This window comes from Gymnodraco acuticeps, unplaced genomic scaffold (genome assembly GCF_902827175.1).
Source record: "Gymnodraco acuticeps unplaced genomic scaffold, fGymAcu1.1, whole genome shotgun sequence".
Taxonomy (NCBI): domain Eukaryota; kingdom Metazoa; phylum Chordata; class Actinopteri; order Perciformes; family Bathydraconidae; genus Gymnodraco; species Gymnodraco acuticeps.
In genome coordinates, this window is record NW_022991188.1 from 1645583 (window position 1) to 1658371 (window position 12789).

Below are 12789 nucleotides of genomic sequence, written 5' to 3' on the forward strand. Positions count from 1 at the left end.
TGTAAGTTAACCGATAGTAGAATGCGTAGAAGCTGGAGAAGGTCAAATGATTTTGGTGTTTTAGGGCAAATAAATTGTGATAGTAATGTAATTGACTAGAAGCAAAGCTGAAAAAGCGTTTGGTTACTGTCAGTGTTGTGCTAGTTACTGAAAACCAGTAACTAGTTACTTCATTTCAAAAGTAACTCAGTTACTTTACTAGTTACGTACACCAAAAAGTACTGTGAAAAGTAACGTTTTAGTTACTTAGAAAAATGGCTCCCATTAATGCCCTTATAGCCTTCCTTTCAGTACTGTTATTGCATTGGAGAATAATACAATCTGTTGATCAACTTGACATGCCTTATATGCAATCTGGATTGCATCGATATTAGCTGGCTTTCCATTTTTGTATATTCTTTCTCCAGGTAGTTGGAAAAAGTGTTCCGTCCCATATGCCGTGTGCCGCCCGGACATGGTATCATGCTAACTAGCTCCCTGAAAGCGAGTGACTCGACTGTAGCAATAGCCTGCATGTGTTCTACAACATACCGTGCAATGGCTTTATCGACTTTTCCCTGGCTAGCAGTCCCTTGGTTAAAATCCAGCCGCTTTTGCGTAGGTGGAGGTGGAGTGGCGTTGGCTGAGTCTCTGTGGTCTTAGCTACTAGCTTAGTCCCAGCATGTTGTTTTTGCAGATGTTTTAAGAGATTTGAATTACTGGTTTGGGCAGTAGATAGGATCTTTGACCCGCCAAGACACAACTTACATTTAACTAAAACGTTCTTTTCTTTGTGCTCGACAAAAGTGAAATAGTGAGAATATCTCCAGGTGGAGAAACTAGACTTGAGCTCCGCCGCCGCCATGATAGTCTTGTTAGTAAACAACACAAACACGCCCACAGCGCGTCTCCGCATGTGACACAGGAAGTATCTAAGTACATTTACTCAAGTACAGTACTCATCTCTGTTCGCCTGGCTGTTGACTATAAAAAAAAACTAACGGAGTAACGCACCATGTAGTAACGGTAACTGAGTTACTGAATTAAAAAAGTAATGCGTTAGAGTGCTAGTTACAGCCCAAATGAACGCCGTTACAGTAACGCGTTACTTTGTTACAAAGTAACGCGTTAGTCCAAACACTGGTTACTGTCAAACATTACAATACAATGTTTAGAATGTTAATGTTACTGAAATGTTGACTGATTCTGTTTAAATATCTATTATATTTTTTGTTGAATAGCAAAAGTACAAAAGGCAGAGGTTGAAGAAGTACTCAGATCTTGTAATTAAGTCAAAGTAGAAGTAGCAGAGTGTAGTAATACTCAGCTACAAGTTAAAGTAAAATTCTACTCAAGTAAAAAGTGCAAAAGTATTGGCATCAAAATATACTTAAAGTACCGAAAGTCCAAGTATTGTTACGCAGATTGGTCCATTTCAGAATAATGTATATTATACCCAGGGCCGCCCCTGGCCAATTTGTGGCCCCACGCAAAGTTATGTGATGAGGCACTCTGTGTCGCGTACGTCGACGGTCGGACGGTTAGGGGTGCTAGTGGAGCATGCGTGTGCACTGTGAGCGCCGAAGCCTCGCAGCGGCGAAACTGCGGCGCGTTTGCGATTCAGATGAGGCTCCCTCCGCCAGGAGAGGACCCCTCTGCGAGTCTGCGTGTAGGGAGGGGCGGGCCTGATTATACCTTTTAATTATATTTATTGATGCATTAAAGTGTTATCGTAGCTGGTAAAGGTGCAGCTAGTTTTAATGACTTTGTATACTACAGGGTAGCTTGTGAATTTACTCCAGGTGTAACTAAAGTCTGATTCAAGTGTTGATAATATTTCACAATATTAATCAAAATCTGTAAAGTAACTAAAGGTATTAAATACATGTAGTGGAGTTAAAGTACATGATTTACCTCTGATTTGTAGTGGAGTAGAAGTACAAAGTATCAGAAATGCTCAAGTAAAGTACAAGTAGCCTATCAATTTTGTTTACTTAAGTACAGTACTTTAGTAAATGTACTTAGTTACCTCCCACCTCTGACAAAATGTCAGTACTAACACAAACTAATACAGGAGTTTGATAACAAAAAAGACTAGTCATGAAAAAGGGAAATAAGAAGAAAATGTGCATATGAATAATCCACCACTGCTGACTCACATTGATTCACACAGCAAGTTATTTTTTTAAGCACACTATAATATAGTTGTAAGCAGCTATCAAGACACTTTGATCGTTTGTTTATTTTGTATTTCAACTAAATGATGTTGTAGTCCCATATGAATGTAATGATAAAAAAACAATACGTAAAAGAGGGTCTGAAAAACACACACTGTTGTCAACATATATCATGAAACCATTTGTAACACAATTAACCACATTAATGATTTGACCTTTGACCAATAGAGAAAGAAGACAAAATAAAGAAAATGATAAATGTCAGAAACCCACTGTCATAAATACTCGTGTACTCATAAAGATATGTCACTTTTAATAAGTGTATCTCTAGATGATTGACAGCATGAAGATATTGCATGATTTAATTATGTTGTGTTCCCACCCAACTTTGCAAACAAATATTAAAGAAGGTCCAAATAAAGCCATATTCTTTTCCTATTTTTTGAAAAGTCATGTAAATGTGCCTTGTGTTTCATATGTGTGTCTTACGGTGGCCGGCAGGTGCAAACGCTAAACAACGGCCAAAAACACACACATAAGCAGGAAACACCTGCAAATAATGAAATGAAAAACCAACAAACCCTGAAAACACATACAACAGAAAAACGCTGCATTTACAGAAATGATGCAAGCTAAACCTACAACAGACAAACCCTGAAAACAAACGCAACAGAAAAACGCTGCAAATACAAAAACGATATGCAAAGTCAAAAGCACATACAATCGAATAACACGTTACAAAAAAAAAGACATTACAAAAAAAAAACATTCCGGAAGTGCTTCAGGCCTCTAGGGGGCGCGCTACGTGGAACAGATTGATGTATGACCAGACATAGAGAGAACGAACAAGAGGAAAGAAAGTTCATTTAAGTGGAGAAAGATATAAGAAGGTAAGTTTTGTTTTGTTTATACATAGAGCGTCATATTTACGTAGCTAGCGTTAGCGTGTTTGATCAAAGAGCTTGCAAGAGCCATTGTGCACCTAAATGTAACTCTTGACATAATATAGATATAGTATAGAACCGGGACGCCCCTCCCTACACGCAGATCATAGACTGGGTGGGGTCTCACGCCCTCACCTCGTGGATGGGACCTCAACTGAGCCGCAAATGCGATGCGGTGATAAAAAAGGAAATCAAATGTAAAAAGTTGAATTAAAATATTAAAACAGCAACACAACATTATTCCCACATTAAAAGACAGTCTGAAGAGGTGTGTTTTGAAGGTGGGGGGGTCGGTGCAGTCTCTGATGTTTAATGGGAGTGAGTTCCAGAGGGAGGGGGCAGCGATGGAGAAAGCTCTGTCCCCCCAGGTTCGGTGCTTGGTTTGTGGGGGGATAGACAGGAGGTTGGCTTCTGATGAGTTAATTGAAAGACCGTTCTTTAATACTATTATAATATTTAGGTAGCCGAAAAATATCCACTTTTTTTTACTTAACCTAGCTGTCCTACATTTTATTTCTCCACAGATGTACTGTCCATTCTGTGGTTCCAGCGTGACATCTTCGCATGGCTTTTGTGGTGTCTGTGGCAGAGACATCACATTTCTAAAAAATGTGGCTAACAAAGTCCCTGAGGAGATGCCCACCACTAGTGCGCATCTAAGTGCACAGCCTAGCACCAGTACAGGTAAATAGGTTGTTCGTTTTATTACCAAACAATAAGTATTTATAGAAAACTTGGTTTAAAAGTTCGAATTCTGTTATTATACAAATACATCTCTAAACTATGTGACTTACCTACTGTTGAATGTGTTATAAGATGTTCCTCATAAGGGATTGAGGATGAGACTCATATTGAACATAATGAAGAGTAATGAATGTTTTATTCCTGTTTTTTTGTAGCAGGAAGCTCAGCTGTAGAGTCCTTTCAGAAATATAGGGAAATAAAAAAGAGGGAGAGACCTTTTTTACAAAGGGACGGCATAACTCCAAAAATAAACAGAAATTGGTGAAGGTATGCAACGTTTTCTGTTATGAATACATCTGTCATTCAAATCTGCTCACCACACTCTCATATAATGTCCGAAAAAATGTTTTATTCATTTGCATATTATTGTCTTTTTGCAGATTTCTGTTGGAGTAATGAGGAGGATGGATGGCTGCCTTAAACCTTTGAGAGGGAGGTCACTTCCCCTTAATGTCGAACCTCAATGGGCAACTGTTGGCTGCTGCCATAAAAAAGCAGAAAGCCTTTAACCAGGACTTGGAAGATGGTGCCCATGTCTTGTTGTACCCTGATGCGAGGGTGATAACAAATATCCCCGGAACGGACACCCCTTTCACAGTACAGATGTACAAAGAGGCCATTGGAAAGCCCTACCAACGAATTACGTTGTACATCTGTACTCTTGAAGCCGTTGAAAACAGTTGTAAGTGCTTCTGACATATATTCCCCCTTGTTTAAAGCACTAAACTGTATAATAGTTCAAATGTAAACATAACAGTTGTTCTGTCTATATTTCTTAACACAATTCATTCCACCCATCATTCCTTTCTCTTCGTGGTTGAACTTATGACGTCAAATGGTCTTTTATGAATAGTGGCAGAAGAAATGGAATTTAAGTATCAACAAAAGCTTCCAAACTTTCCTTCTGTTCAAACTGTTATAAATTCCCTCTTAAGGATTGTAATTCTAAATTAACCTTTTTTCTCACAACAATGTTGGTTTGTTGTGCCCTAAATCCTAATGTGAGAGTGAAAAAGACGGTCAACAATATAATGTACATTTCACAAACATTTTGTGTTTCGATTGAATCCTTTCTGATTGATGTCAATCCAATAATTCAGGATTCAAACCAACATTTGATGATAGGTACAGACGTAGGGGAACAATTATTTGTATAGTATTAATCATGACACTTTTATTTTCTTAGGTTACACTGGAACAACCTCTTCAAGTGACGAGGACAGTGTGGTTTTTGCAAAGTTGCCATCTGGAGACAGTCTTGCTGACACCGTGGTCAGTTTGGATCTATCGTGGCATTTATTCTTAATTAAAGTGAATTTATTTTATTTCAGTCAGTCATTTGTGTGTTGTATGCAGGTGTGGGACTTTCCAAATGAACAGAGCACTCCCAGAATGGACAACAGTTTGCCAGGGTCAAATAAAACATTGTCAACATGTTATTTTGTGCCACAAGAAGCAGAATGTTTTAACAGTACAGTAGTTTGAATATATTTTTTGTTTACCTTTATCAGACCTCTCAGGCACCCACAACCAGCGTCTGATCGGGTAAGACTAATTACAAATGTAATTATACCATGTAGATTTGAATTTGTGAACATGAAATCAATAAATACCTTTGTGTGCTAATGACACTGTCATTAGATCAACTGCATCATTATTTATTGGGTAAAAGTAGGATGGAGAACCAACCCCATTCCAGGAAGAGGTCCAGTCTGCCCCGGGTCAGAACACCTTCTATAGGTAAACGATGTTGACAGTTGCATCGTGACACAGTTGTTTGGTGTGTATTTTTATTTGTACATTTGGTTGTTTGCATAGCCTCCAATCACAGTGGGTAATATTGCCAGGAAGCAAAACAATTATACTTTCATACATTTCCAAAGGACACCCACAACATCTTAGTGAAGACGATACAAAAAACACCCACAAATATTTGTCAAAGGTCAGATATTGTTTGTTGCATCCATTTCAAATGTTTACAAGGATTGTGCAGGAGTATGACAAAGTGCTGTTGTCAGTTTAGAACCCAATGTATTAAAAAAACCAGGAAGAGGATCGACATCCTTTTGCAAATATGACTGTCATGCATATATTATGTATTTGAAAGTCATTATTCAACTGTCTTCTCACTGCAGCAACTACACAACTGTGTATGCACTTATCATTATTGACAGCCAGTCTGAGCCAGAAGAGGAAACGGAGCAAACTGCAGAGGAAATGTATTAAATGTTACTTTTATCACTTGATTTTTTTATTCTATACTGTAAATCTTATTATAGCTTCATCATTTAATATTACAATACATCACTTTGTCTTTCCCAGCACAGAATACCTGACTGCGCCAGACATTGTTGCAGAACTCTCTGCAAAAATTAAAAATACCTCTTGCAGCAGGTTCAATATTAATAGAGCCAATGTGTGGGATGGAGCAATCCGCGGCTTCAAAGGGGCCTCATTCGACCCCTCTCATCAGATGCAGGTTAAGTTTACTGATGATGAGGGACAAACTGAGGATGGAGTGGACACTGGTGGTCCCAAGCGTGAGTTCCTGACCCTCCTAATGGAATGCCTGAGAATGAGAAGAATATTTGATGGTCCACAGGACAGGAAATTCCTCAAGTTCGACAATGCAGGTAATGATGTTCGCAAATCTGTCTTATGTTCAATACTGTACTGTAAATATAGGAGCTGCTTATGGATTTTGCAGCTTGATTTACGTGACAATTACATTATCTTATACTGTATATCTTTATGATAACGTGGCAACTGTTGGTTAACGTGATAATAATTTAACAAAAAATATCAACAGCTGCAAAAGATGACGAATACTTTCATGCTGGGAGGATGATTGCAACTTCTATAGTTCAAAAACACAAGGAGAAAAAGAAGAAAACATCATGTCATGGCTCACTGTCTCAAAATCTGATTCTAAATGTATAATGTTCTTTATAAAGATATAACTAATACACAATTATGAATGTATAATATAAGCTGTTTTGTGTATTTAATCATGCATTGGTCTACAATTTAATGATGGCTTCTACATATTTCACATAAACAGACAATGAAAAAATGTGTCCTTCATGCTGATAACTAGTGTATGCATCTGCCAATTAGCATTCTAAACAGAGCAGTGTGTTGAATTCTTATTTCTTGCATTTGAAACAGATACAATACAAAAAGTGAACTTACTGTTGTGTTCAACTTCTGCCAAAAACTGTACATGTTTGCCACAGGAGCCACAGAGCACTTGAACTGTCCCCAGATGTTGGCCACAGAAAGGACAAAACATGGCAGCCTGAAAAGACATACATTGATGTAGTAAATCCATGTAATCAAGTCAATCAAAAACACATAGTCTAAATAGTGGTTAGCTAAATAAATAGATACATCATGTTCACCGTTGAATCTGTGATTTGTCTCTCTCTCTCCTTGAATGTCTAATGCACACTACTATCCTGTCATTACTTTGTCCCTCTTCACATTTTGTCACTTTCTCTCTCTCTTTCTCTCTCAATTCAATTCAATAGCTTTATTAGCATGACCATAGTTACAGGCAATTGCTAAAGCTCTGTATAGTTGCAACATCTATACACAAATACATAAATATAAACAAACTGCTAAGAATTCAAATGTCCTTTTTCCGCGGTACTCACTATGGCCCGTGTTATTTGCCTGCACTTGATTTGTCATCTCTTTACAATGTTCTTCCCTCACTTTATCTTCTCTTCACGTGAAGCTCTCCTCCCTCAGCTGGTGTAGTAGTTAGGCACGCTAACGCTAGCTATATAAATATGACGCTCTATGTATAAAAAAACAAAACTTACCTTCTTATATCTTTCTCCACTTAAATGAACTTTCTTTCCTCTTGTTCGTTCTCTCTATGTCTGGTCATACATCGATCTGTTCCACGTAGCGCGTCCCCTAGAGGCCTGAAGCACTTCCGGAATGTTTTTTTTTTGTAATGTCTTTTTTTTTTGTAATGTGTTTTTCGGTTGTATGTGCTTTTGACTTTGCATATCGTTTTTGTATTTGCAGCGTTTTTCTGTTGCGTTTGTTTTCGGGTTTGTGTGTTGTAGGTTTAGCTTGCATCATTTCTGTAAATGCAGCGTTTTTCTGTTGTATGTGTTTTCAGGGTTTGTTGGTTTTTCATTTCATTATTTGCAGGTGTTTCCTGCTTATGTGTGTGTTTTTGGCCGTTGTTTAGCGTTTGCACCTGCCGGCCACCGTAGTGTCTACTGTATAGTCTATTCTTTATATGTTTACAATTTATCTTAGGTTTTGACATCCTTATTGTCGCTACTGGAATTGTATTATGTAAGTCATTTATTGACACCAAACATTCCATATAATGAGGTTTTTCTTCTTTTTATTTTTTTCAGTCAAAATGTTTTTTGGCAAGATTCTTTCATATCTCAATGTATGGTTTTTTTGACAGAGGATAATGGAAAAGCTTTTTGAGGAAAAAACTGTTTCTAGAATGATGCATTTTTAGATAAGAGTGTATACAAATAATGACTTGATGTGAACAAACCAATCACAAGTGGCTTCAAAACGAATGTAAATGTGTTTGAAAACCTAGGTAGTTTGACATCTTGGTAAATATATAGCCGTCATCGACCCATGAAGTATGAATTGCTCCTTACACGATGATTACCATATATGCATGTTACTAGCACTTACTGATTTGTATTGCAATACAATGGCATTCCAATTTAACTCTGGTCAACAATTTCTATAAAAAAACAAAAACTTATAGTGTACAAAGAAAATATTGGAAAACAGATCATTTAATTACCACAATATGACATAGGTTTGATGGGTTTTTACCCTTAACAAAACACCCCGCATGTCTGACCTGCAGTGAGACTCTCTGTGGTGACTGTGAGCTGGGGGGGGACGGTTGGTAATAATTGCATCCATCTATCAAACCTCAGGTCAGTGTCACCATCTCAAATGACAACATCCTATGGTGCAGCTGCTGACTAGGGCATTGTCAGCAGTGTTATCATGCTGTATTCTTGGACCACTGTGTTGGAAATTGGCAACGGGAAAGACCCGGAAAGAAGGAGGCCACCAGCAGTGGTCTGGAATTTGACCCAAAGCTATCACAAAGCTCGAAACTGCAGGATAGCAGCCATAGGGTTAAAGATAAGTACATTTATACCGAGGGTAATAAGGCATTCAGATAATAAGACAGAAAAGTAGCATAGGGTATAACACATTTTTAAATGGTGTTACAAAATAAATGAGAAAACATAAACCTGGAGCGGATTTCATATATTCAGGTCATAAAATGCTAAAACTGCCCTGAAGCCGGAGGTTGATATGTGATTAAAATGACGAACTGTTCCTTAGCAAAGATGCAAAACATACTGTAGTGACTACCAGATGTGTTGTGTGGTATTAATATAATTCAGAAAAAGGACATGATGAGAACTGAAAACATGACAGTCATAAAATACTTGTTGACACTGGGACACAGCCTCCAGTAATAAAGCAGGGCTTACACCACATTGCCTTCAATGGAGCATGTTTCTTAAGCTAAATTACCATTCAATCATCCCAAATCAATTAACATGCAGCGAGGTTGGACAGACCTATGCATGTATTACAACAAATGTGACCTGCTCCATCGAAATCAGTCGCATTGACCCGAAGACACATTTTGAGTTGTATACACTGTTGGAAAGAGGATATTCCTAGCTTTCTAATGATATCAGGATTGTTTTTGTACTCCAAATATTAAGCGAAATATGTCACATTATATAATGATGTCATCATTTTGAGAAAAAGGCCAAAGTTTTCTCTTCTCTGGAATCCATCGATCTGATTGATTATTAGCGGAGCAAATTATCAAAATACTACGGAGGGAATTGATTGATTGATTGAAAAGTGTATTAACAGCTTGTATATTGGGTACAGTACAGCTCAAAACATACAATTGTTAAGGGGATGCAGACCAGAGAAAGACTTTCGTCTTGTTTACATCAGGGTCCCCCATTTCCAATTCATATCATTTAAGACATATAAGACATATTTGACATACAGATGGCTTATTTAAAATTTACATACAGGTGGTTTTTTACATACAGATTGCTTATTTACCATTTTCATTTTAGATTTCGTTCTAATACATCCTAACCGGACATTTAAGACATACCAAGTCTACAGATATACAGTTAGTAACAGAGTCTAAAATGCAAGTATATACATAGATGGGGGGGGAAGCTGTCCATTGTACGACAGGTTGATATTTGTACCATTACCGGGGCCAGTTTTGCAATGCTCTCCCCCGAAGGTGCTCTTTAAGAGAGGTTTTGAAGGTAAGTATAGTTTTACTTTCCTTTACAGTTGTGGGAAGAGCGTTCCACCTTGATGTGGCATAATTGCGAAACGTGTATTCCCCCTTTTTTGTGCCAAATCTGGGTTTCACATGATTTGTGGAGCTCCCTCTGGTGTTATGATCATGGTATTCCTTGACCTTTGGGAAGAATTTTTACATGTACATGGGTACCATAGAGGTGTAGTGGATCTTGTAGACCAGGCCCATTGCAAGTAGCTGTACTCTGTCGTCTACTCTAAGCCATCCTAGGTTGTCAAAGTGGGCAGAGGTGAGGTGGGTTCTAGATGAAAGGTCAAGCAGTAGTCTGACCAGTTTATTTTGCGATGTTTGAAGTTTTATTTTTAGCACCTTGGAGGTGCTATGGTACCATGACGTGCAAGCATAGTCATAGTACCCTTGAATGAGTGCTCCTGCCAGAGTTTTCAGGGTGTTTTTGTTTACCAGAGAGAAGATATTTTCGTTTGGAGGGGAAGCTCGCGAGTGTGTGTGGATACGTGTGTGTGTTTGTGTAATTTTGCATTTGTGTGTATTGTGTTTGTTTCCCGGGGAAAACACTCACGAGAAACACCGGCTGTTGTTATGCCTGCAGTGACGTTAAGTTACTCCGTTCTCCGCTTGTAATTATGCCGTTACAAGCTTCAAAGTTGTATTTATCATCTGAATTTGCCGAAACAAGTTTAATATTCTGAAAGCCAAGACTTTGTTTAATTGAAATCAGATAAAAACAAACTGTAACGGACCCTGCCGTGTTATCTATGATTACTATACTCTTACATTCATAATGTCAGCCGGAGGGAGGGGGGGCGGCGCTGCGGAAGAGCAGATTGCGAGTCCCTTTACAAGCTTCAAAAATGTATTTATCGTGTGATTTTGGAAATAAAAGTTTCATATTATGAAAGCCAAGACTTTTTTTGTTTAAAATCAAACAAAACACCCGAACCCCGAAAAAAAAGTTTTTTACGTAAATCCACGTTTATTTTGAAATGAGCCGTTGCGACTTCCGACTGATTTCGATAGAGCGGGTCACAAATATCCTCTTCTTTCTCTCTGGCCAACTCTACACGCATGAGCAATCTTAAAATCCTTAATTTAGATGAGCAGAGAATGTGCTAAGCATTGAGGGCACCATTTGAGTTCAGTGATTCCATGTTCTGTCCTTTAACCTTGTTGGACAAACCTGACCAAACCTTTGTATTTCCAGTTAAGACTGTAGCCTCTATAACCCGCTATGTTTGCTATTTGTCCTGAAGCTTTTTAGACCTTTTTCACATGCATAAGCAAACATTTTTGTACTGTATTAAGGACACCTGGTCTATACACCTCGGTAAGACACAGAACCTAGAGACCGTCTTGCATGGGATCATATAGCCATGATGATAAATCTGGCCAGGGGTGTAAATGTGTCCTTCATTCTGATCTCAACAACAGAACAGACCCTGGAACGGTTGCTATGCTATTGCGGGGATAACACCAAATATAAACCTGGAAAAGTTGTCTCCAATAGTAAATTGTGTCAATATCAGTGTTTCTTCAGCAGCTTATTAAACCTGAAAAGTTTGGCTTAAAACTCTAAAACCAATATATTAACATAAATTCTGTTCATGTGTTTATAGTAAATAACAGATTATAAAATGATTGAACCTCAAAACATTGTTAATTTCTTACTATTGTTTGTAGAAGTACTGTACTATGTCTTCTGATGTTATCACTCACAGGCCACAGAGGGTCATTACAAGAGGGTTTGTGTCTCAGAAGCCATGTAAAGCTCCAATGCTAACTTCCTGTGTATACCATAGAAATTATGAGAAAATACATAGCTAATACAAATATGAAAGTTAAATTGTCTTTGCTCAACAATCAATGATCATAACCACTGCTGTGGAGCCCCCAGCAGATCCCCGGCCCAGCTTGTAATGGCTATTTTATAGATTTGACTGCGAGCAAGGGACAACAAACCAATAATCGTTTAGTTGTAGTGTGTTGTGTAGTGGAAGCTTCGAAAGAAGAACAAAGCGAGTCTAGTCCAAACTGAAAATGTTGACATTATATTATTGCAGCAGTTTCCAACAAGAACGGTAGAAAATGCACTCGACAAACTCGTATTCATTTCATACATAAAACGAACTGGAAAACAAAGAGCAGGATACATACTTGCACTTCAAAATAGAAGCATTTCCTGTCAAACATTTCACCTCTAACTTTTGTCAGGAAGCAAATAAACCAATTACTGTACTGCTTTAAATCAAATAATTTACAACATAGTGTGTATGAAAGTATCCCTATGAACGGATCCAACACGGATCAGAAACTCCATTCTGCCGTTTCAAAAAGAGAGATGGAAAAAAAAACTACATCAGCCCTTTACAAAAAATGTTGCTTGTGATGATTTTCTGTTTCAACCACAACAAAAGCAAAACAGTTTTTGGTCACCCATCCATCAAACCTGTGTAGATCACATTTCAAAGCAGTAATAGCTGTGTCAAAGGTGCACTGGTCCATGTAAAAGAGGCAGGGGGGGTGGGGGGGGGGTTATTTCTGCTCCCTCACTGAGAATATAAGTACAGGCAAATAGTGTCAGGCTGTGTTTAAGACGAAGCAT

General features: G+C 38.1%; 1 protein-coding gene and 1 long non-coding RNA gene across 15 annotated transcripts; one reads left to right on the forward strand and one right to left on the reverse strand.

Moving 5' to 3' along the window:
* The first annotated feature begins 3002 nt into the window (after positions 1-3002).
* LOC117561178 lies at positions 3003-7096 on the forward strand. 14 transcript variants are annotated; one of them, XR_004571294.1, is made up of 11 exons: positions 3003-3046; positions 3625-3784; positions 4000-4111; positions 4225-4526; positions 5031-5116; positions 5201-5256; positions 5356-5389; positions 5517-5584; positions 5980-6063; positions 6167-6477; positions 6654-7083. XR_004571294.1 is itself a non-coding variant. In XM_034238477.1 (11 exons), exons 4-11 carry the CDS (start codon positions 4295-4297, stop codon positions 6782-6784), a joined length of 999 nt encoding a protein of 332 aa, XP_034094368.1. In that variant the 5' UTR covers positions 3003-3046; positions 3625-3784; positions 4000-4111; positions 4225-4294; the 3' UTR covers positions 6785-7080. The 14 variants fall into 14 exon arrangements, 3 of the variants coding, with proteins under 3 accessions (XP_034094368.1, XP_034094366.1, XP_034094367.1); XM_034238477.1 differs by having other exon boundaries at positions 5520-5584; positions 6654-7080; XR_004571295.1 differs by having other exon boundaries at positions 5517-5624; positions 5980-6477; positions 6654-7084.
* LOC117561179 lies at positions 5613-7144 on the reverse strand. Its single transcript, XR_004571298.1, has 2 exons — positions 7037-7144; positions 5613-6413 (listed from the first exon to the last, which is right to left on the reverse strand). It is a non-coding gene; the product is annotated as an uncharacterized LOC117561179 (long non-coding RNA).
* Positions 7145-12789: the final 5645 nt, after the last annotated feature.

Excerpts from the sequence above, each read along its gene's own strand:
- LOC117561178 (XM_034238475.1), top strand. The coding sequence starts at position 4,295 with ATGTCGAACCTCAATGGGCAACTGTTGGCTGCTGCCATAAAAAAGCAG. Across the intron at positions 5,390-5,519 it reads CACAACCAGCGTCTGATCGG|GATGGAGAACCAACCCCATT; the intron begins GTAAGACTAATT and ends GGGTAAAAGTAG. Across the intron at positions 6,064-6,166 it reads GAGCAAACTGCAGAGGAAAT|CACAGAATACCTGACTGCGC; the intron begins GTATTAAATGTT and ends TGTCTTTCCCAG.